The sequence below is a fragment of the Xenopus laevis genome, chromosome 8L (assembly GCF_017654675.1).
Source record: "Xenopus laevis strain J_2021 chromosome 8L, Xenopus_laevis_v10.1, whole genome shotgun sequence".
NCBI lineage: Eukaryota > Metazoa > Chordata > Amphibia > Anura > Pipidae > Xenopus > Xenopus laevis.
The window spans coordinates 3,443,508-3,460,542 of NC_054385.1; the positions used below are offsets into that span (position 1 = coordinate 3,443,508).

General features: G+C 41.7%; 1 protein-coding gene across 2 annotated transcripts in view; it reads right to left on the bottom strand.

Annotated features, from left to right (window-relative positions):
- Positions 1 to 17,035, bottom strand: part of sardh.L (sarcosine dehydrogenase L homeolog) — a 35,543-nt gene that overhangs the window by 1,886 nt on the left and 16,622 nt on the right. For both annotated transcript variants that reach the window (XM_018229460.2, XM_018229461.2), the window contains exons 15-20: positions 16,243 to 16,356; positions 11,588 to 11,735; positions 9,431 to 9,524; positions 3,149 to 3,311; positions 2,256 to 2,424; positions 1,857 to 1,992 (exon numbers count right to left, since the gene is read on the bottom strand). In XM_018229460.2, coding sequence (XP_018084949.1) covers positions 1,857 to 1,992; positions 2,256 to 2,424; positions 3,149 to 3,311; positions 9,431 to 9,524; positions 11,588 to 11,735; positions 16,243 to 16,356 — 824 coding nt within the window. The remainder of the gene's footprint in view (positions 1 to 1,856; positions 1,993 to 2,255; positions 2,425 to 3,148; positions 3,312 to 9,430; positions 9,525 to 11,587; positions 11,736 to 16,242; positions 16,357 to 17,035) is intronic.

Here is a 17,035-nt window from a genome sequence, read left to right on the forward strand (position 1 = left end):
TCACCATCTTGTCCTACGGTCTCAACTAGCAGCTAATGGCCCAAGCTTGCTCTACTATCACATATTGTATTACTGTCTCATATAGCAACTACTGTCCCCACCTAGTCCTACTGTCTTCAACGTGTCCTACTGTCTCCATTTTGTCATACTGTCTCCATCTTACCCTACTGTTTTCACCTTGCCCTACAGCAGTGATCCCCAACCAGTAGCTCGTGAGCAACATGTTGCTCTCCAACCCCTTGGATGTTGCTCCCAGTGGCATCAAAGCAGGAGCTTATTTTTGAATTCCAGGCTTGGAGGCAAATTTTAGTTGCATAAAAACCAGTTGTACTGCAAAACAGAGCCTCAATGTTGGTTGACAATCCACATAGGGGCTACTAAATGGCCAATCACAGCATTTATTTGGCACCCCAAGAACATTTTTCGTGCTAGTGTTGCTCCCCAACTCCTTTTACTTCTGAATGTTGCTCACGGGTTCTAAAGGTTGGGGATCCCTGCCCTACAGTCTCCATCTTGTTCTACTGTCTCCATCTTGTCCTACTGTCTCCATCTTTCCCCGCTGTCTCCACCATGCTCTACTGTCTGTACCTCGCCCTACTGTCTCCATATTGCCCTACTGTCTCCATCTTGCCCTACTGTCTCCATCTTGCCCTACTGTCTATATCTTTCCATACTGTCTCCATCTTGCCCTACTGTCTCTATCATGCCCTACTGTCTCCAACTTGCCCTGCTGTCACCATACTGCTCTACTCTGACCATCATCATCACTGTTAATACCTCTAGGAAAAGCTCTGTATTCCATTTTCTGTGAGCTTGTTAGTTGGTAACCAATTTGTTAAAAGTTAGATTCAACAGTAGCAGACCCATTTAAACAGTTACTACTAAGCAGTAGTTTTACGATGTTCCTCATATCTACGTAGGATTTGCCTTCACTGGTTCAACCATACCATGTGGCACAAAAATTAGAATGATGGGTAAGAGAACTGGGCCTGTAACAAGTAGTTCTTATGAAGTGTCTAATATCTATGTGGGCTTTGCCCCCACTGATTCAGTCATACCATGTGACATACAAATAAAAGTGATAATTAAGTGGATGGGACTTGTATAAAGTAGTTCTTATGAGGTTCCTCAAATCTGAGTAGGCTTTGACTTCACTGATTCAGTCATACCATATGTCACAAAATGATAATTAAGTGGATAGTAGTATACTATAAGAGACATTCAAATAGATGGCAGAATTGGAAAGGGGAGATTTGGAAAAGGGGAGATTTTAATGAGGTTTCACTTCCCTCCAGTCTCAAGTGTTCTTGCAGTCAAGTCAACATTTCATGAAGCCTAGCAAGAGAACATCCTGGCCAGAATAATGTATTTCTTTCCCCCCTTCCTGCACAGGGATCACTTCTGAAGCATTAACTTCTCCAAAACACAGGGGGAATAAAGGAATATTTTGCAGCCTGGTACAATAAATATATATATATATATATATATATATTTTTTATGTTTTAAAATAGAATTCTGCTGGCGTCAGTTGCCTTTAAGTTGAGAGACGCAAGAGCAGAGGCACAGACATTTCAATTGAGGTTGTCAATCTGCAGTTGTCTTTTAATATCAGATCCTTTCTATTCTCTTAACCTGGTTAACCCAAAGTATAAAGAAAAGGAATATGCTATGCTTGCACTGAGCTCTTGTACTATACTACCTAAGGGAAACAATATGCCCGCTCCAACTTGTAAGATTTTTACTGGTGCAGGTAGCGTAGAGCCATGACATAGCTCCTATTTAGCCAATAATACAGCACAGACCCTACCCCCATACAGGAACACCTATATACAGCATTATTATTGCTCTCTACTTACAGCTTCTCCATCAGGATTTCGAATGTAACCATAAGCAATGGTTTTGTTGATTGCAAATCCATAGTCGGCCCTGCGGATGTGGCCCACGGCTATTCCATTCCTCCATATGGCTTCCAGGCCAAACAAAGGGATTTTCCTGAATTAAGAAGGGTTTAAAAAGCAATGTGACCTTGTATTCAACAGATGGGACATTACTCACATTTCTGGTCAGTGGTCAGTGACTGTAGGCTCACTAGGTTGGCTTTATGGGTCTACATCCAACTATCTGATCATGACTGAAGGTTGCTCCCATGTAAGGGAAAAATTAAAGAAGTGGATTGGGGCCCCTGAGGTTTGGCATATCCAACAGTACGGCAGATTCCCAAAAGACCAGGTAGTTGACTTTTATAAAACACTTACTCGTTGATAGTAAAGCACACCAGGCGTTTTTTCAAGCCCTGTGCTTTCTGCTTCTCCAGCGCTTCTCGTCCCAAGAAAGGGATGTTGGATTTGAGCTTACAAGTAAATGCCAGACCAGATTCCAGTGGGGTATCATCAGGGCGCAGATCTGCATGCCAATGTCGATACCCTGTCGGAAACAGATAGCCTGGTAAAGTTCTGGACAAAAAACATGGACGCGAGTAAAAGCCCAATAATGTACAGAGACAGGGGAAAGAGTAGAGATGAGACAAAGTCTTATCTAAAAAGAGAATAAACAGCGTTTAGCAGTGAAGCGTTTCTCAGAAGAACCAGGGGACACAATGGAAAGTTGGATGAAGGAAAGTTTCATTAGGCAGAATTTTAATTTTTGGATTAATATCTCCTTTAAATGGCACAGGCAGAGCAAGAGTTGCACATTCGCTGAGGATTCTGGGACCCACATTTTACGACAGCGAAAGTGATTTATTAGCGGCCAGTCATGTATGCCCCAGCCGGCAGTCCCGGGAGAATTTAATTAAACCTGCCCATCTGTTTAATAGCAGGGGATCTTCCCCACGTGACACAGTGTTAAAACTGCAAAACCGTCACACTAATATTTCCTCTCATGCCAGGAATAAGGGGGCGGGCGGCGAGGAGCCCACAACTCAACTTGTCAAAAGACAATCAGATGGGGAGACAATTGCTTTGAGATGTGGCAATTTATCTCAATTTGCGAACGTCAATATCTTTTCTTTTCTAATGAGACCTCCCCGTTCAATCCACTTACTGGGTTTAAAAATAACGTTTATTCTCCCTCCTCATCCTTTTCATTTTCTGGAAGTCGCTAATCCCCATCATAATGGGAGGTTCTATGGGCAATAGGATGGCGGTACCTTTCTCGATGCTGAGCGAGTCGATCGCCCTGTATCCGGCATTCCCAATGTCATGCTTGGCACCTGCATTCATGACTGCCTTGTACACGGGAACACACGCTTTCCCAGGCATGTGAAGCTCCCATCCCATCTCTCCTACAAATGACAGGCGGATGGCACGCACCTGGGTAAAGGGAGGGCACAGTCAATTACATATAGGAAGGTAAAGACCAATCTACGGGACCCTAAGAATAAGGGGCTGCGAAAGGTGAATAAACCATCTCAAGGTCACAGCAAACTCCACATTAAGGTTCATTTGGATTGAACGGTTATTTCCATAGTAAATTAAATATCATTCTCTAAAAATGGAGGGGGGTAAATGAAACCCAGTGGTTCAAGGATAAACATAATAACCATACAATGAGAAGGCAAAGTTCATTTGGTGAAGATCAGTAGGATTTCAGTAGGATTTCAGTAGTATCAATCCCAATCTCTTCCATTAATATTTTTGCCTCTCTAATTCAACTGCAGGATTTTTGGGTTTACATCCCCTTTAAAATCAGTCACATGCTGAAGGGGCTAATTAACAGTATAGTTAGATGGGCACTGAGCACACTGTTTCCTATCTAGAAGTTCAAACCGAGAGAGAGTTAACTGCAGGAAAACGCAATCATTGCAGAAATAAGGCAACGCGGCGACTGCATTAGAGGCAGCTCCGGAAGTGCTCTGCCCAAAGGGGCAGCCTGGGGCTAATATGTTTTAACTCAACTTGTAGTGTAGTTATGGGTCATGGCTTCCCTTCTGGGCATTTTTTGGCACAAACACTCCATGTGTGCATGTACTGAACGTCACGACCAGTCCCAACTGCTATGCGGCTATGCCCCTGTATAATATCTGCAGAAGAGCAAATATCCTGGGTGGCTGTGCTCTTGCCTTGAATACTAATCAGCAGCAAACGCTTATTTTATAGTGATTAAACCAGAATATGGGTTCCTTCTCCTCTCTTATTGACACCTATGCTCAACACTAGCCAGACATACTGTATTTATGGAGACTATACTGAAAAATAAGGATTAAAGTTCCATTAAGCAGGAGAGAAAATATGATTAATATGCATTAATATGCACCCCACTAAAACTTGATAAGGGAATAAACCTGCAACACTAGGACCTATGTAGTCTGCTTGCCATAGACCCACCGTGTAGTAGAATGCAAGGGCAAATACAAAGTTCCCGGGTGCTCACGGAAATAAACAACAGCACCACTTCACCTGACAGCCAGTTCTATATTCCCCCGTGACTAATCCTCTAAAAAAAATGAGAGACGGGATCCGCAGTGCAGCCGTCCAATGAAATATTTATAGTCACAAACGGAAAAAGGAAGAAAAGAGAAAACAGACAAGATGGGCCAATTATACTTTATGTGCCGTCACTTTCTCTTCTTCTAAATATGACACCTGGAATATTTGAGTTCCAATTCCGCAGTGCTGATTCACCTGCCAGGGTGCTGCAGTCCCCTTGTACAGGGTGGGGAGGGATAGGGAAATTTTGAAGTTAAAATAAAAAAAATTTTTTTTTAGTAGGAAAGGAGCAGATGGAACTTCTGGAACTTTCCAACTAATTATGGTGCTTTATTTTTCACCTGCATTTCTTCATAGTGCAATCTTCTGCCTGATGTTCAAGCTGCCCAACACTCTACAGCATTACCTTTCCCACCAACTAGTCAACCCTCCAGGGTCAGCAGCTGAGACCATATTGGGCAATATTGCTTGTTTCCACTGGTTTTACTGGGTCAGGGCCATGGTTAGCTTCTAGTGCATGGATGCAAATGCCCCTGTGGAACCAGGGAACAGCAGTAGGTTTGGCAATATACAGGACAATAAAAGCTGCTGACTTGGTGCCTCCAGGTTTTTCAGCATCAGCCTGCTGACGTATCCTTTGTCCCATGTGTCTCCATAGGCCCTGCTGTATATGCCAATCATTTGGTTTTTGGGCAAATAGTTGGATGAGACCCTTTGGCCTAATGCATGGTTGGCCAAGTTTGGACGCGATTGTTTGGTTACTTCTCCAAAAATTCTATCTCAGAATGTACAGTTATGTTAACTTGATGACAGTGGGGTGAAGCAGAGCACTGGGTAAGATCAGGAGCATTTTTTTATGTGGTGCACCCCCTAAACCAGGTGCTCGCTCATACCCACCTCCCCACTCACACTTATAGCCACCCCTTCCCCATTTAAACCAAATCCCTATTGACCCAACATAGGTCTCCCTAGAAATGCAGGCTTGAGTAAGAGTTAAAAGGCAGCAGGCTTGATGTGTTTTTATTCCCATGCCATACAAATACGCCTGGATGTTCAGAGCAGAATGTCATTGAGGTAAAAGATACTCTGGTATTGGTCTGTGTAATGCCCTGAGCCCGTTGGCCTGTCGCAAGCAGTAGCCTCCTATGTGCAAGGAAGTAGAATAATTCCATGTGAAGCACCAGGCAGATCACTCTGATTGTACCACTGAAATATTTATGCCACGGAACTGGAGAGGCCGAGACACCGGCGTGACAGGACAGTTAACCTCTTGTAATAAAGTGGTTCATCCTGTGGCGCTTCGTGCAGAGGCTGCAGATGATGAGGTTAAGTGTGAGATTCACATTTATTACCCCGGATGTGGCTCATAAGCTGCTGGTAATAGAGTGAAGTGAGGACCTGCTGAGTTTTATAAGTGCTGGCGGTTAAACCAGTTCAAACTGCTGCAGTTAGGGGTCCACAATCGAAAATGTGACAGCTCTGAGGACAAGACTCATCCCTGGAGAGTAATAACTCTGTGAATGTACCTCAAAAATGTCATTCACCTCTGCTGTTCATATCTGGTGTATAAAATATCAGCTGACTGCATCTGTCTGCTTCTCCTCAATATGATTAAAGCAATGGGAGTCTACTGACAGGTAAAGCAGCGACCTGAAAGGGATTCACTTGAACTAACTCTTGTGGCACAGAGGAACACAGTTAGCAAAGAGCTAAAGAAAGAACTACCTTGGGTACCTGCCATAGTGAGGATAATGCACATGCTAATGTGTGTGTATGTTGGGCAGATGATTGTACCATGGATATTGATCAGTTTGTCAACAAGACATCATGTTGTTCAGTGCATGGTGAATTAGCGCATGAAGAATAGTAGAGATAGTTGTGTCTTTGGATGCTGGGGACCCACTGGTTGGTGCCACTGCTTCATCTGTACCAGAGGTTTTATCTATCTACTAGGTTGACCAAAAACCAGCGGGTTGACCACCGGTTTGGGTTGAAATTTGGCCAACCATTGTGGGTTAGGATTGGGTGCAGGTCATACTGGGCACGTACACTCCTCTGCTGATCTCGAAGATTCCTTGTCTTGGAACCAGAGGTGCGCACAGTAGAAACAGAGCGAGATGACATGGGTATGGGTCCTACAGTGGTTTAAGGTTTTGTGGGTTAGGGTCTGGTTTAGGTTGAGTTTTTCCTGACACACATCACTAGAAACTTTGGTAGAACATATCACTAGTCTGTAGAAGGGAGTTCATTGATATATATCTCATTTGCACTAGATCCAATGACTGCAAAGCTTTGTGAGCAGAGAAGCTCTACCCAGAACTACAGGAGGGGAACTGGCGGCGGTAATTCATTTTCCCAATTTATTTCAGTGTATAAACGGACAGCCAGATGAGGATCATTAAAATCAATCTCTATTCCTCTTCATTATGAAGTCCCACAGCTGTTCCAAGTACCCAAACGAGAGCCAATGGCTGTTTCTGCGCCAAAACATAACTGCATCTTAATTGGATAATTATATCGATGCCAGGGTATAACCAGGTGTTGGGCCAGTAGTGTCCTCATATCCCTGCTAGAAAAGAGGCCCCCACATACAATGAGGGTGGAGAAATTTCCATAAGACTTCCCCTTTAAAACTCAGCTTTGTTTGAACTATCGAGGCTGAACCAGTTACAAATAAGAACCTTTATTAAAAGATCTCTCATGAAGAAAGGATGCGGATCGATGGGATGTTTGTAAATTGGCTGTTTGGGAAAAGCAGCAGCTCACAGACAACCACCTTGGTGGTTTATCAAGACGTTAATCACTGAAATGTTACTGAGACTGCTGAAGGAAATCCTGTCAACCTTTTGTGACTTTGAAGTGTTTCTTAATAAATCCCCTGTGTCAATGGTAAGAGTTCACATGCATAGATTTTACATTTCGTGGGTCCCAAATCCCAGCCTTTATCATGTCGGCCCCATGGGTGAAAGGTGAAAATGAATCAGTAATGAAACATGAGGAGATCAATGCCTTGCAGTAGCATAAATTCCATCAAGAAGCCTAAGTTGTTAGTAACAGGTACAGTATATACTGTATACAGCACTGACGTGTTCCAGTTCTCAGCACATACAAATAATTTCCCTACTGAGTTTTCCAGTTCTCAGCACATACAAGTATCTCCCTACGGAGTTCTCCAGTTCTCAGCACATACAAGTATCTCCCTTCCCTACGGAGTTCTCCATTTTTCTTCCCATACAAGTATTTCCCTACTGAGTTCTCCAGTTTACTTCGCATACAAGTATCTGCCTACTGAGTTCTCCAGTTCTCTTCTCATTCAAGTATCTCCCTAAGGAGTTCTCCAGTTTACCTCTCATACAAGTATCTCCCTACTGAGTTCTCCAGTTCTCTTCTCATTCAAGTATCTCCCTACGGAGTTCTCCAGTTCTCTTCTCATTCAAGTATCTCTCTACTGCGTTCTCCAGTTCTCTTCTCATACAAGTATCTCCCTACTGAGTTCTCCAGTTCTCTTCTCATTCAAGTATCTCTCTACTGCGTTCTCCAGTTCTCCTCTCATTCAAGTATCTCCCTACTGAGTTCTCCAGTTCTCTTCTCATTCAAGTATCTTCCTACGGAGTTCTCCAGTTTACTTCTCATACAAGTATCTCCATACTAAGTTCTCCAGTTCTCAGCACACACAAGTATTTCCCTACTGAGTTCTCAGGAGAACACATATCTTCCCATTGAGTTATCCAGTTTCCAGGACATACACATATCTTCCTGTTCTTCAGTGCTCAGCACATATTCAGTATATACAAGTATCTCCCTATTGAGTTCACCGGTTCCCAACATTTTCCAATGTCTCCCTACTAAGTTTTCTGCTCACACAAGTACCTGCCTGCTGAATTTCACAGTTCCAAGCACATGTGGGTGACTGCATATGGAGTAATCCAGCTCTCAGTAATTAGATGTGCCTCTTATCCTTTACATATATACAACGACTGCATAGAGAGTCATTTGAATATATGATTATCTTGCACATTGGCTACTCTAGTTTTCTGCCTTGCACTATATTTGCCGGATTATTAATCTGAGGCATTATAGTTTACATGCACCCAGGCAGAAAAGCTTTATTTGTGACAGATATATTAGAGCGTTACCTAAACTCTTTTCTAGCAGAGGAGTCAACTAAAGTACACTACAAAGCACATTTTTTTTACAAAGTGCTGAGATGTTGTTGTTCAGATGATTTCCATGTAAAATCCAAACTTGTCTCTCTTAGCCCCTCGGATTATGTCAGGGGTACTTTGGCAGATGTGTCTCTGATGCGCTGCTGCACACAGACTGCTTGCTGGAGGGGCCAGGAGCTCTTTTCTCCATTATGCCATTAGATCAGTCAGGCAAGGAGATGGATGGGAGGATATAGCTTGGGAGTATACGAAAAGAAAAAAAAATTCTATTTGAGTTACAAAAGACAAGCTTTTAGCAAAACAAGTCTGTTCTGGGGCTTGGGGGGGGGTCACCGAGCAATCAGAGATACCTGCAGACCTAGAATGGAGAAATGGTATGAGGGCAAAAGGGTGAGAAGCTTAACATGCTGAAATCACAATTAACCCTTCAGCTACCGCACCATAGTAAAATAATAATGTCAATCAAATTAAACCCATCCGAAGTCTATTTCATTTGCTTCAAGACAATTGAAAAGAAGGTTTTATGCATAAAGTGAAAATATTGTCTACAGCAGTTGATATAATATGTCCTTTGTGCTTTTATCTGCATGCCACCTTTTAGGGGGACCCGCTCTGACCTACCCTAGTAACGAGCCTGGCAAAGGGAGTTCTGGGAGGAAGAACGAAGCTAGCATATATCCATGTTGATGTGCTTCACATTATGTAATGAACCCTTTTCCAGAAACAGAATTAAGGTAGCATTTCAGACAATAGAACCCATATTTGTACATATAGTCAGGTGGAGCGTAAATCCCCCCCCCCTCCCGATATGCATGGAAAGAAATTCAGTCTGCTTACCGTGAACCCAGCCACTGTCACCAGCTTGTGAGAGGAGAAGGGGAAAGCCTCATTGCTTAGGTCCTCATCCATAACTTCTTGCAATATGGCACGGCTGGGAGTGAAAAGCACAAGAGCAGGTGTTTATAACAGAACAAGGATGTCTAATTTGCAGACCTACAACTCCCAGATTTTATAACAAACCAATGATTGTAAAGGTGGCCATACACTGACCTAGAAAAGCTTCTGACAAGCCCCCCTTAGACAGGCTTCCATGAGCGATATTTGTCTGAAAATTGGCCAGATGTCGATCGGGCAGGCTCAAAATTCCCGTCAGATCGAGAACCACATCGGTGCTTGGACACGGCCCTCGGTCTGACTGCCTGCATTACCAGCATTGAGATCCAATAGTTGGGCTCTAGGGCCCATGATCAGATCAGTGTGATATCGCCTGCCATACAATACGTCATGTATGGGCCCCTTAAGTCTGGCTGTGTATAAGTTGATTGGACTTGGAGGTCTTGGCTCATGAATTGGCCAGGAGAAAAATATACTCCATTTGTTGAACTTGTTAAATGTTCCTCAAATACTCTAGACACCCTGATCAGGCATTATTGCACTTTAGTAGATATATTTAACTTCACCCTTGATAATTAACCCATGTTAGTTCCAAGCGGTACACAATTTGGCCAAAGGTCATCCCTAATCACCACCAGTTGATTCATTGAAACCCCGTCACCCTGCTCTATCCTTCAACCTATATTTCTAAGATTGTCTGTTGGCCCCATCTCTTTTCATGCTAAAAATGTCCACTTTTCTGTGCCCATGGGCAATATTGAGCCATTTTCTACTTCAAAATCAGCATTTGAAAAAGAGAGAAAAAAATGATATATCTATATATAAATATATATAAAAGACAGCAACCAGCTTTATCCCTACAAAATAACTTGCCTTCTTTTTGAATGCAAAAGAGCATTTAACATAAACGCTGTCTTCCTGGTGATTACGTGAGTCTTTATTCTGAGAAAGCGGGGGATTTATAACGGGCCCTTGCCTTAGAGAATCTGCGCTCATCTCAATATAAATGGCCCAGACGTGGCACAATAATAAGGGGGATGATGAGTGTGAAAAGCTTGGGTAGGCTTATTTTTCTTGGAAAGACAAGGATGTAGAGGTTTTTTTAAAATATATTCCATAGTTTATGTGTGGTGAAAGGGGAATGAGCTAGAGAGTCACCGAGCTGTAGAGAAAGCTTCAGTAATCAGTCTTACAAATCGTTTTTGAACTAGTATAACCAAATGCTGCTGTCTGTTCCTGGCAGCCATTTTATCGCCCATGGTTCTTTGTTTTGTTTCAGGCATGCAGTGTGCAAGAAACTTCATGTTCAAGGCTCAATACATTGAGGGACACAAATGTTGCCCTTGGGAAGTCTTCAAGTGGCCTGTGGTTGCTGTACCTGTATGTATATTGGACTCTCCCAAAGGAAAAAGTTGGACTACAAGGAATCAATCATACAGTCTTGTTATCCTTTTTTGTATTTTATAGGTATTTTTTGCAGGCTAACTGCCCCAAGGTAACACCAACCCACTAACACAATTTAGATGAGATCTACTCATTATGTTAGCAAGACTTTAGTAGGACGTTGCTTCTATGACATATAGGGAGGGGGAAAAAAGTTTCTGTTCTGGATAATCAAACGACTTTATCTCCTTCCCCTGAAGTCTGTCTTTATAACCTGTCATGTTGGCTTAAAATCAGCAAGCGCTTTAGTTCTGGAGGAGCTCCTGCAGCCCACCAGTCAGAATCTGTTTCATTTGCATCAATCTTTAAACGGGTCCGGGGTGCACACTGCAGGCAGTTACATGGGTATGATAGAAGGTGTAGAGCGGAGGAAGACCTTAAGTCTCTCACATTGTATAGTAAGAACGCACATCACTGTGGCTTTATAAATGTCCTCTGGAGATTCGGATATCAGGCAATCCTTTTCTGAATATCCAGGTACATCCAGCAGCACTGCTAGAGGGACCTCTTACCTCAAATGAATCATTCAGTTAAAGATGTTTGGCTCTCCAACATAGAGCCCCAAACAATCTGAGATGCCTTTTACAGCAGAAGCATATTCTTTTTTTTTAACTTTAAGTTATTAACAGTATAAACAGAGCTAAAATCAGCAAATACCTTGCAGGACCTTGAATGCTGATCATGCCTTGGTCTTCAGAACAGTCTATGAGCTTACAGTTAAATTTCTCATCCTGAAGGACGGTAGAGATGTGACTCCAGTTGTGTTGGGCGACGGCACCTCCGACTGCGAGGTAATAGCCATCCCCTAGGAGAAAAGACCAGATTCAGTAGAACAAGGCATACTTTGATTCTGTTCCACAGATAGAGCCATTCATTGTGTGATGTTTTTCAGGATAATTCTGATACACAAAGACATCAAGGAAAGTCAACAAAAATGGCCAAGGTCTAAACTTACATTTTTAGATTTGACTTTCCTGATGTATGTTTAGATCTTTTCAATTCTCATCTCCAAATTTTCTCTATCATGCTTTAGACTCTGATGTATATATTTCCTTTTTCAGTGCTCAACATTCAAAAGATAGAAGACACCAAGAAAACTTATTCAGCTCAGCTTTTCCAAATCAATAAAGTTTTTAAGAAAGGAAATACAGGGAATGTGATAATGAGTGTAATGTTCACATACAAATACACATTCATCTCCATTATTGTTCCTAAAGGACATTATCCTCGCTTTAGAAAAGAACAATTTAATCGCCATCTATCTGCTTAAAAAATATCCCATCTAAAGCTAAATGGGCTCTATTGAATATCTACTGAAAATGTTTTTTTTTTTTGGAACATCACTAGCTAACCTACTTTGGGGTTTGTTAATATGTTAAATATTGGTTCTTAGAAGAGCCCATAAAGCGGTGCTTTCTAATGAGACCTAGTCATAGTTAATTGTCAATCAACTCCAAGGCTTTATGAGTTATTACTTTCTCCCTTACAAATACTGTATTCATCCCAATATATACACTATATGGCCAAAAATATGTGACACCTCCCTTTCCAACATGTTGTTCCAAAACCAAGGGTACTAATATGAAGTTGGTCTCCTCTTTGCTTATAAATACCATTACTCTCTACTCTTCTGGGAGGTTTTTCCACTAGATGTTGGAACACCGCTGGCTGGATTTGCATCCATCCATACATAAGAGATTTGCCACTGATGCTGGGGATAAGGCCTGGCTCATATCAATATTCCAGTTCATCCAACATTATCATTTGGCTTGAGCCCAAGGTTCTGTTCAAGCCAGTCAAGTTCTTCCTCTCCCATTTCATCAAACAATGTTGGTATGGATCTTACATTTAGCATAGGATTATTATCCTACTGGAATAAAAAAGGTCTTTCCCCAAAATGGTGCAACAAAGTTGGGGTCACGAATATCATCTGCAGTAGTACCTACAGGTGCCTACATTCATTTGTCTGGTAATATCTGGTCAACAACATAAAGGTTGAATGCTTGAAGGTGAAAAAAGAGCCAGTAGAACAAGAGCACATGGTGAAGTACAACCTCGAACCAACAGCTGTGTAGTTCCATCGGTTGCACTCAGAAGGCCACGTCTTGTAGGGTATTCCAGGTCAGAAACTGGTTTGATTTAAGTGCATGAGATATGAAGTTTGCATTATGGGGTTTTAATGGAATAGAATCCTATAAAAATGCTGTTTATCCTAAGCAGAGGACAAGACACTTGTGTCTATAAAACCAGGCATATCTTGTGCTCCTATTGACCTGAATTGATCATCTCTTGTCTACAATTCCCACCACTCATGTTATGTAAATCTTGTACATCCTGCCGAACAGCAGAGATGATAAACCTCAGCATGTCTTGGCAAACTCAGAATATAGGACAAGCAAAGAAAGTTCTTCCCTAGCATAATCCAGCCCAGATCTATGGAACAATACAGTCCAGGGGCTTTCAGGGTTGAACAACATACAGAAGAACTCGCTGTTTTACTCGGGTTTTGATGTGAGAAGCTCTGAGCTTTGGTACAAAACCTTCAAAGGAAGAGCACGGAGAGCACAGAACCGCGTCTTAGGTTGCTCCTGTGAGCTGGAATCAATAGAGACAGCCACTAATGAGGAACATGGAAAAACCGGCTCTGTGCTATATATAGGGACTGCAAGGCATTAATCACTAGACTTTTTACAGTTCTTGTTTCACAGGAAGGTGCTGAGGATTTGGGTTTTCTTAAATCCAAGTCAGAAAATCTCTTTCAAAGAGCAACTACTTTTTATGGTGGAATATATTCTGCACTTCGAAGGAAGAAAAATGTTAAAGAAAGAAATAAATACAGCACTTTCCCAATTTACATTAATTGGATTTTTTTTCTAGTTTTCAAGATAGTACACTGCTAATACAATGAATCTTAAACAACAGCGCCACCTGCTGTTCGGCTGACCACGACAGCCGTCAGAAAATTAACTTAAAGAGAAAATTATTTTGATGTTCTCTGCTTAGAAAATGAAGTGAGTGAGCATCATCTCACATTTCTCGGGTCTGTTTTAAGCAAAGCAACATCATAACAATTTCCACTTCTCACTAACATAATGAACCTGAACAGCAGGTGCCATTGATTTTTCAAGTTCATTAGCAGTTGGGGAAAAAATAAAAGTCTTATGATGTTGCCCTGCATGAAACTGACCAGAGAAATGTCACTTGCCTCTTCTTTGCTCACTAACTTCATTAACAACACTGGATTTTCCTTTTATCAATAACCTAAGTTCCAAGCCGGCTGAAATGAAGAGCAGGTGGTATTGTGGTTTTAAATTCATTATAATAGCAGCGTAAAACTGCTAAAATGCTGAACACTAGAAATTAATGGAAATTGCAAAAGAGCAATATGACATTAATTTGTTTCACGTTCTTTTAAGATGGCAATACGGTACTATTTGTATCAATAAAACAATTATGAGGCCCACTACAGGATGTTGCTTGTACAGTAAATGGTACTAACAAGCAGACTGTTACAATTCTCCAAGAATTGCACCACAAATCACATCCATAGCTTTGACGGCTAAATAATTATTCTTCTGCTACACACACTTATTGATATATCCAATGAAAGGTATCAGGCTACAAACAGAAAACGCTCAGCACAAAAATATCCAGCGCTGTACTAAGGGTTCAACGTAAGTCAATCATGCTAACTTGCGGTAATATTATATTCCTGAATATTTATATGTAAACAGGGGCCGCTCACCATTCCCATTCAATAGCCCTAGTGCAGTTAGCCCCGGACCCGGCACTTGTAAAATGGAGCTGTTACACCTCCCCTTCCATACAGAATTCAATACTGCCTTATCCGTTAAAGGTGTTCTCGCCCTGAGTCCGTACGTACGTATCCACTGCACACCTCAATTCTCATGGCGGGGCACTCAAGGGTCCAAAGAATCGCTAAATTCAACGGTTTTTTTTTTAGGTTAAAAAACATTACTTTATTAAATACATCTTGATACTAAGAACAGAGTCCGAGGTCTGACACGTTTCGTGTCACTGCACTTCCGCAGAGACCTCCTGAGTACGCCGCCACAAGAATTGAGGTGTGCAGTGGATACAAACAGAAAACGGACAACAAGGAGCACTTTGGTTGCTTTTTTGTCTTTGCACTGTTGGGCTTACTGGCAGCAAAAGGGATGAAGTTAATGAGCCTTTAGGGGGCAATGGAATAAGATTCTTTTTCTGTTCCTAACAATGCTGAACCCGTGGCCTCTTTCCCTTGAATAACAGCCTTTTATCAGCCCGGCACCCATTTCCCCAGTGTTGCTGCTCTATCCGACGGAGCTTTGACTTACACAGATTCATTGATTTCGTTGGTGGCGTCACGCAGAGCTCAATTAGAGTGCGGCATCTTCATCACAAGGGCTAAATAGGGTTAGAGCTCACACTGCCGTCTTCCAATTAAGGGAAGCTCATGGGCACACAATGGGAAACTATATCCGAGCAATTGTTCTACAAAGAAATTGATTGTACAAAAATAATAAAAATGCAGCACTCGGAGGGGGGGGGGGGGTTGTGGCTGTTCTTATCAATGTCAGAAGAGGCCTTGGGCAATTTTTGCTGTTTACAGGGAATCAGTAAGATAACAGTCTTTAAAGATTTATGTAAAGGTGTCAGTGGAGAAGAACAAACAAAAGTGGCTCAAACACATTCTGTACACACGGCAGCCATAAAGAAGGAGGTGTGTCTTGTTGAAAATGTTTGTTTTGGGGTTAACCTGATACAAAGTGATTTATGTATAACCCTAATAAAGACATACGACACACCTTTCCCTCCTCTTATGTGCTCTGCCTTTTGACTGCTTTCTGTTTCCTCTTTCCCTTTTCCAATTATACTTTGTATCATTTCCACTTTTGGTTTCCCCCATCTTTTATTTTCACATTTCCACTATTGTTCTTCTTTGCTTGTAGTTCTTCACGTGAGGCTACTGTTGCTCTGCACTTGTTTGTGGATGGTCAGTGGTATAGCTAGTCACTGAGGACCCAGGGTGCTGGATGTGCACCCTGCTCCCATCCCACGAATGCCAAAAATCTCCCCCTGCCCTGCAGACTTACCATGGCTCAGAGGGGATGTGGCCCCAAGTGCACCCCCAGTTGTTACTCCACTATGGTTGGTAAGACATATCTTGTGTTGTGATTGGTGTTGGTGGGCAATCGAATGCCTACTCATTCTCATCTAATGCATCAGTATGTAATCAGTCCCGAGGCCACCCTTGATTTTAAAGGGATACCAATCCCTTTTCATTCCATTTAATTTTTTGTTTCACCCACCTTCAAACTGCGGTGCTAGGACAGATCCGCCTGTTCCGGGCTCAAGACAGCTCACCGTAAGGTCACTCTCTGTTCCACCCTGCTTGTTCAGCATACACGTATACACTGTCGTACCTGAGTGTGGAAAATACACAGCTGAGAAGTTTACGGTGCAAGGTATGGTACCTGAGCTTAAGGACCGACACAATATATGTGTCACAAAATATGTATATATGCAATATAGAACTGCTAACACTAACATGATTGGTAAATAATTCAGATTCAAATAACTTGGCAGAATAGAAACCAGTGCATTCTGCATCAGAATGAAAAATTAATCAGCCCCATAGGCTCAGCTTCTGTGAAAGATGTAACCTATTTTTCGGCAGATATGTTGACAATTTCCCACAGCTTCTCAGCAGCAACCCTGAGCTTACTGAGCATGTGCGGTGCCACTGGCACACAAAAGATGGCCTAACAAGATCCAAGATGGGGAGATGCTGGTCATGGGTGACTTTGAAGACTTGGATCATTACTGCTGAACCTCTGGGTTGGTATACCATCCTTGAGAAAGGTCCTGAGGACCGAAACGTTGAATTTTTGTACAATATGTTGAAAATAAAAAGGTTAAGATTTTAAGGATGTGACTGTTTAAAGATTATATATATATATATATATATATATATATATATATATATATATATATATAGAGAGAGATATATATATATATAGATATATATATATATATATATATATATATATATATATATATATATATATATATATATATATATATATATATATAAATATATAG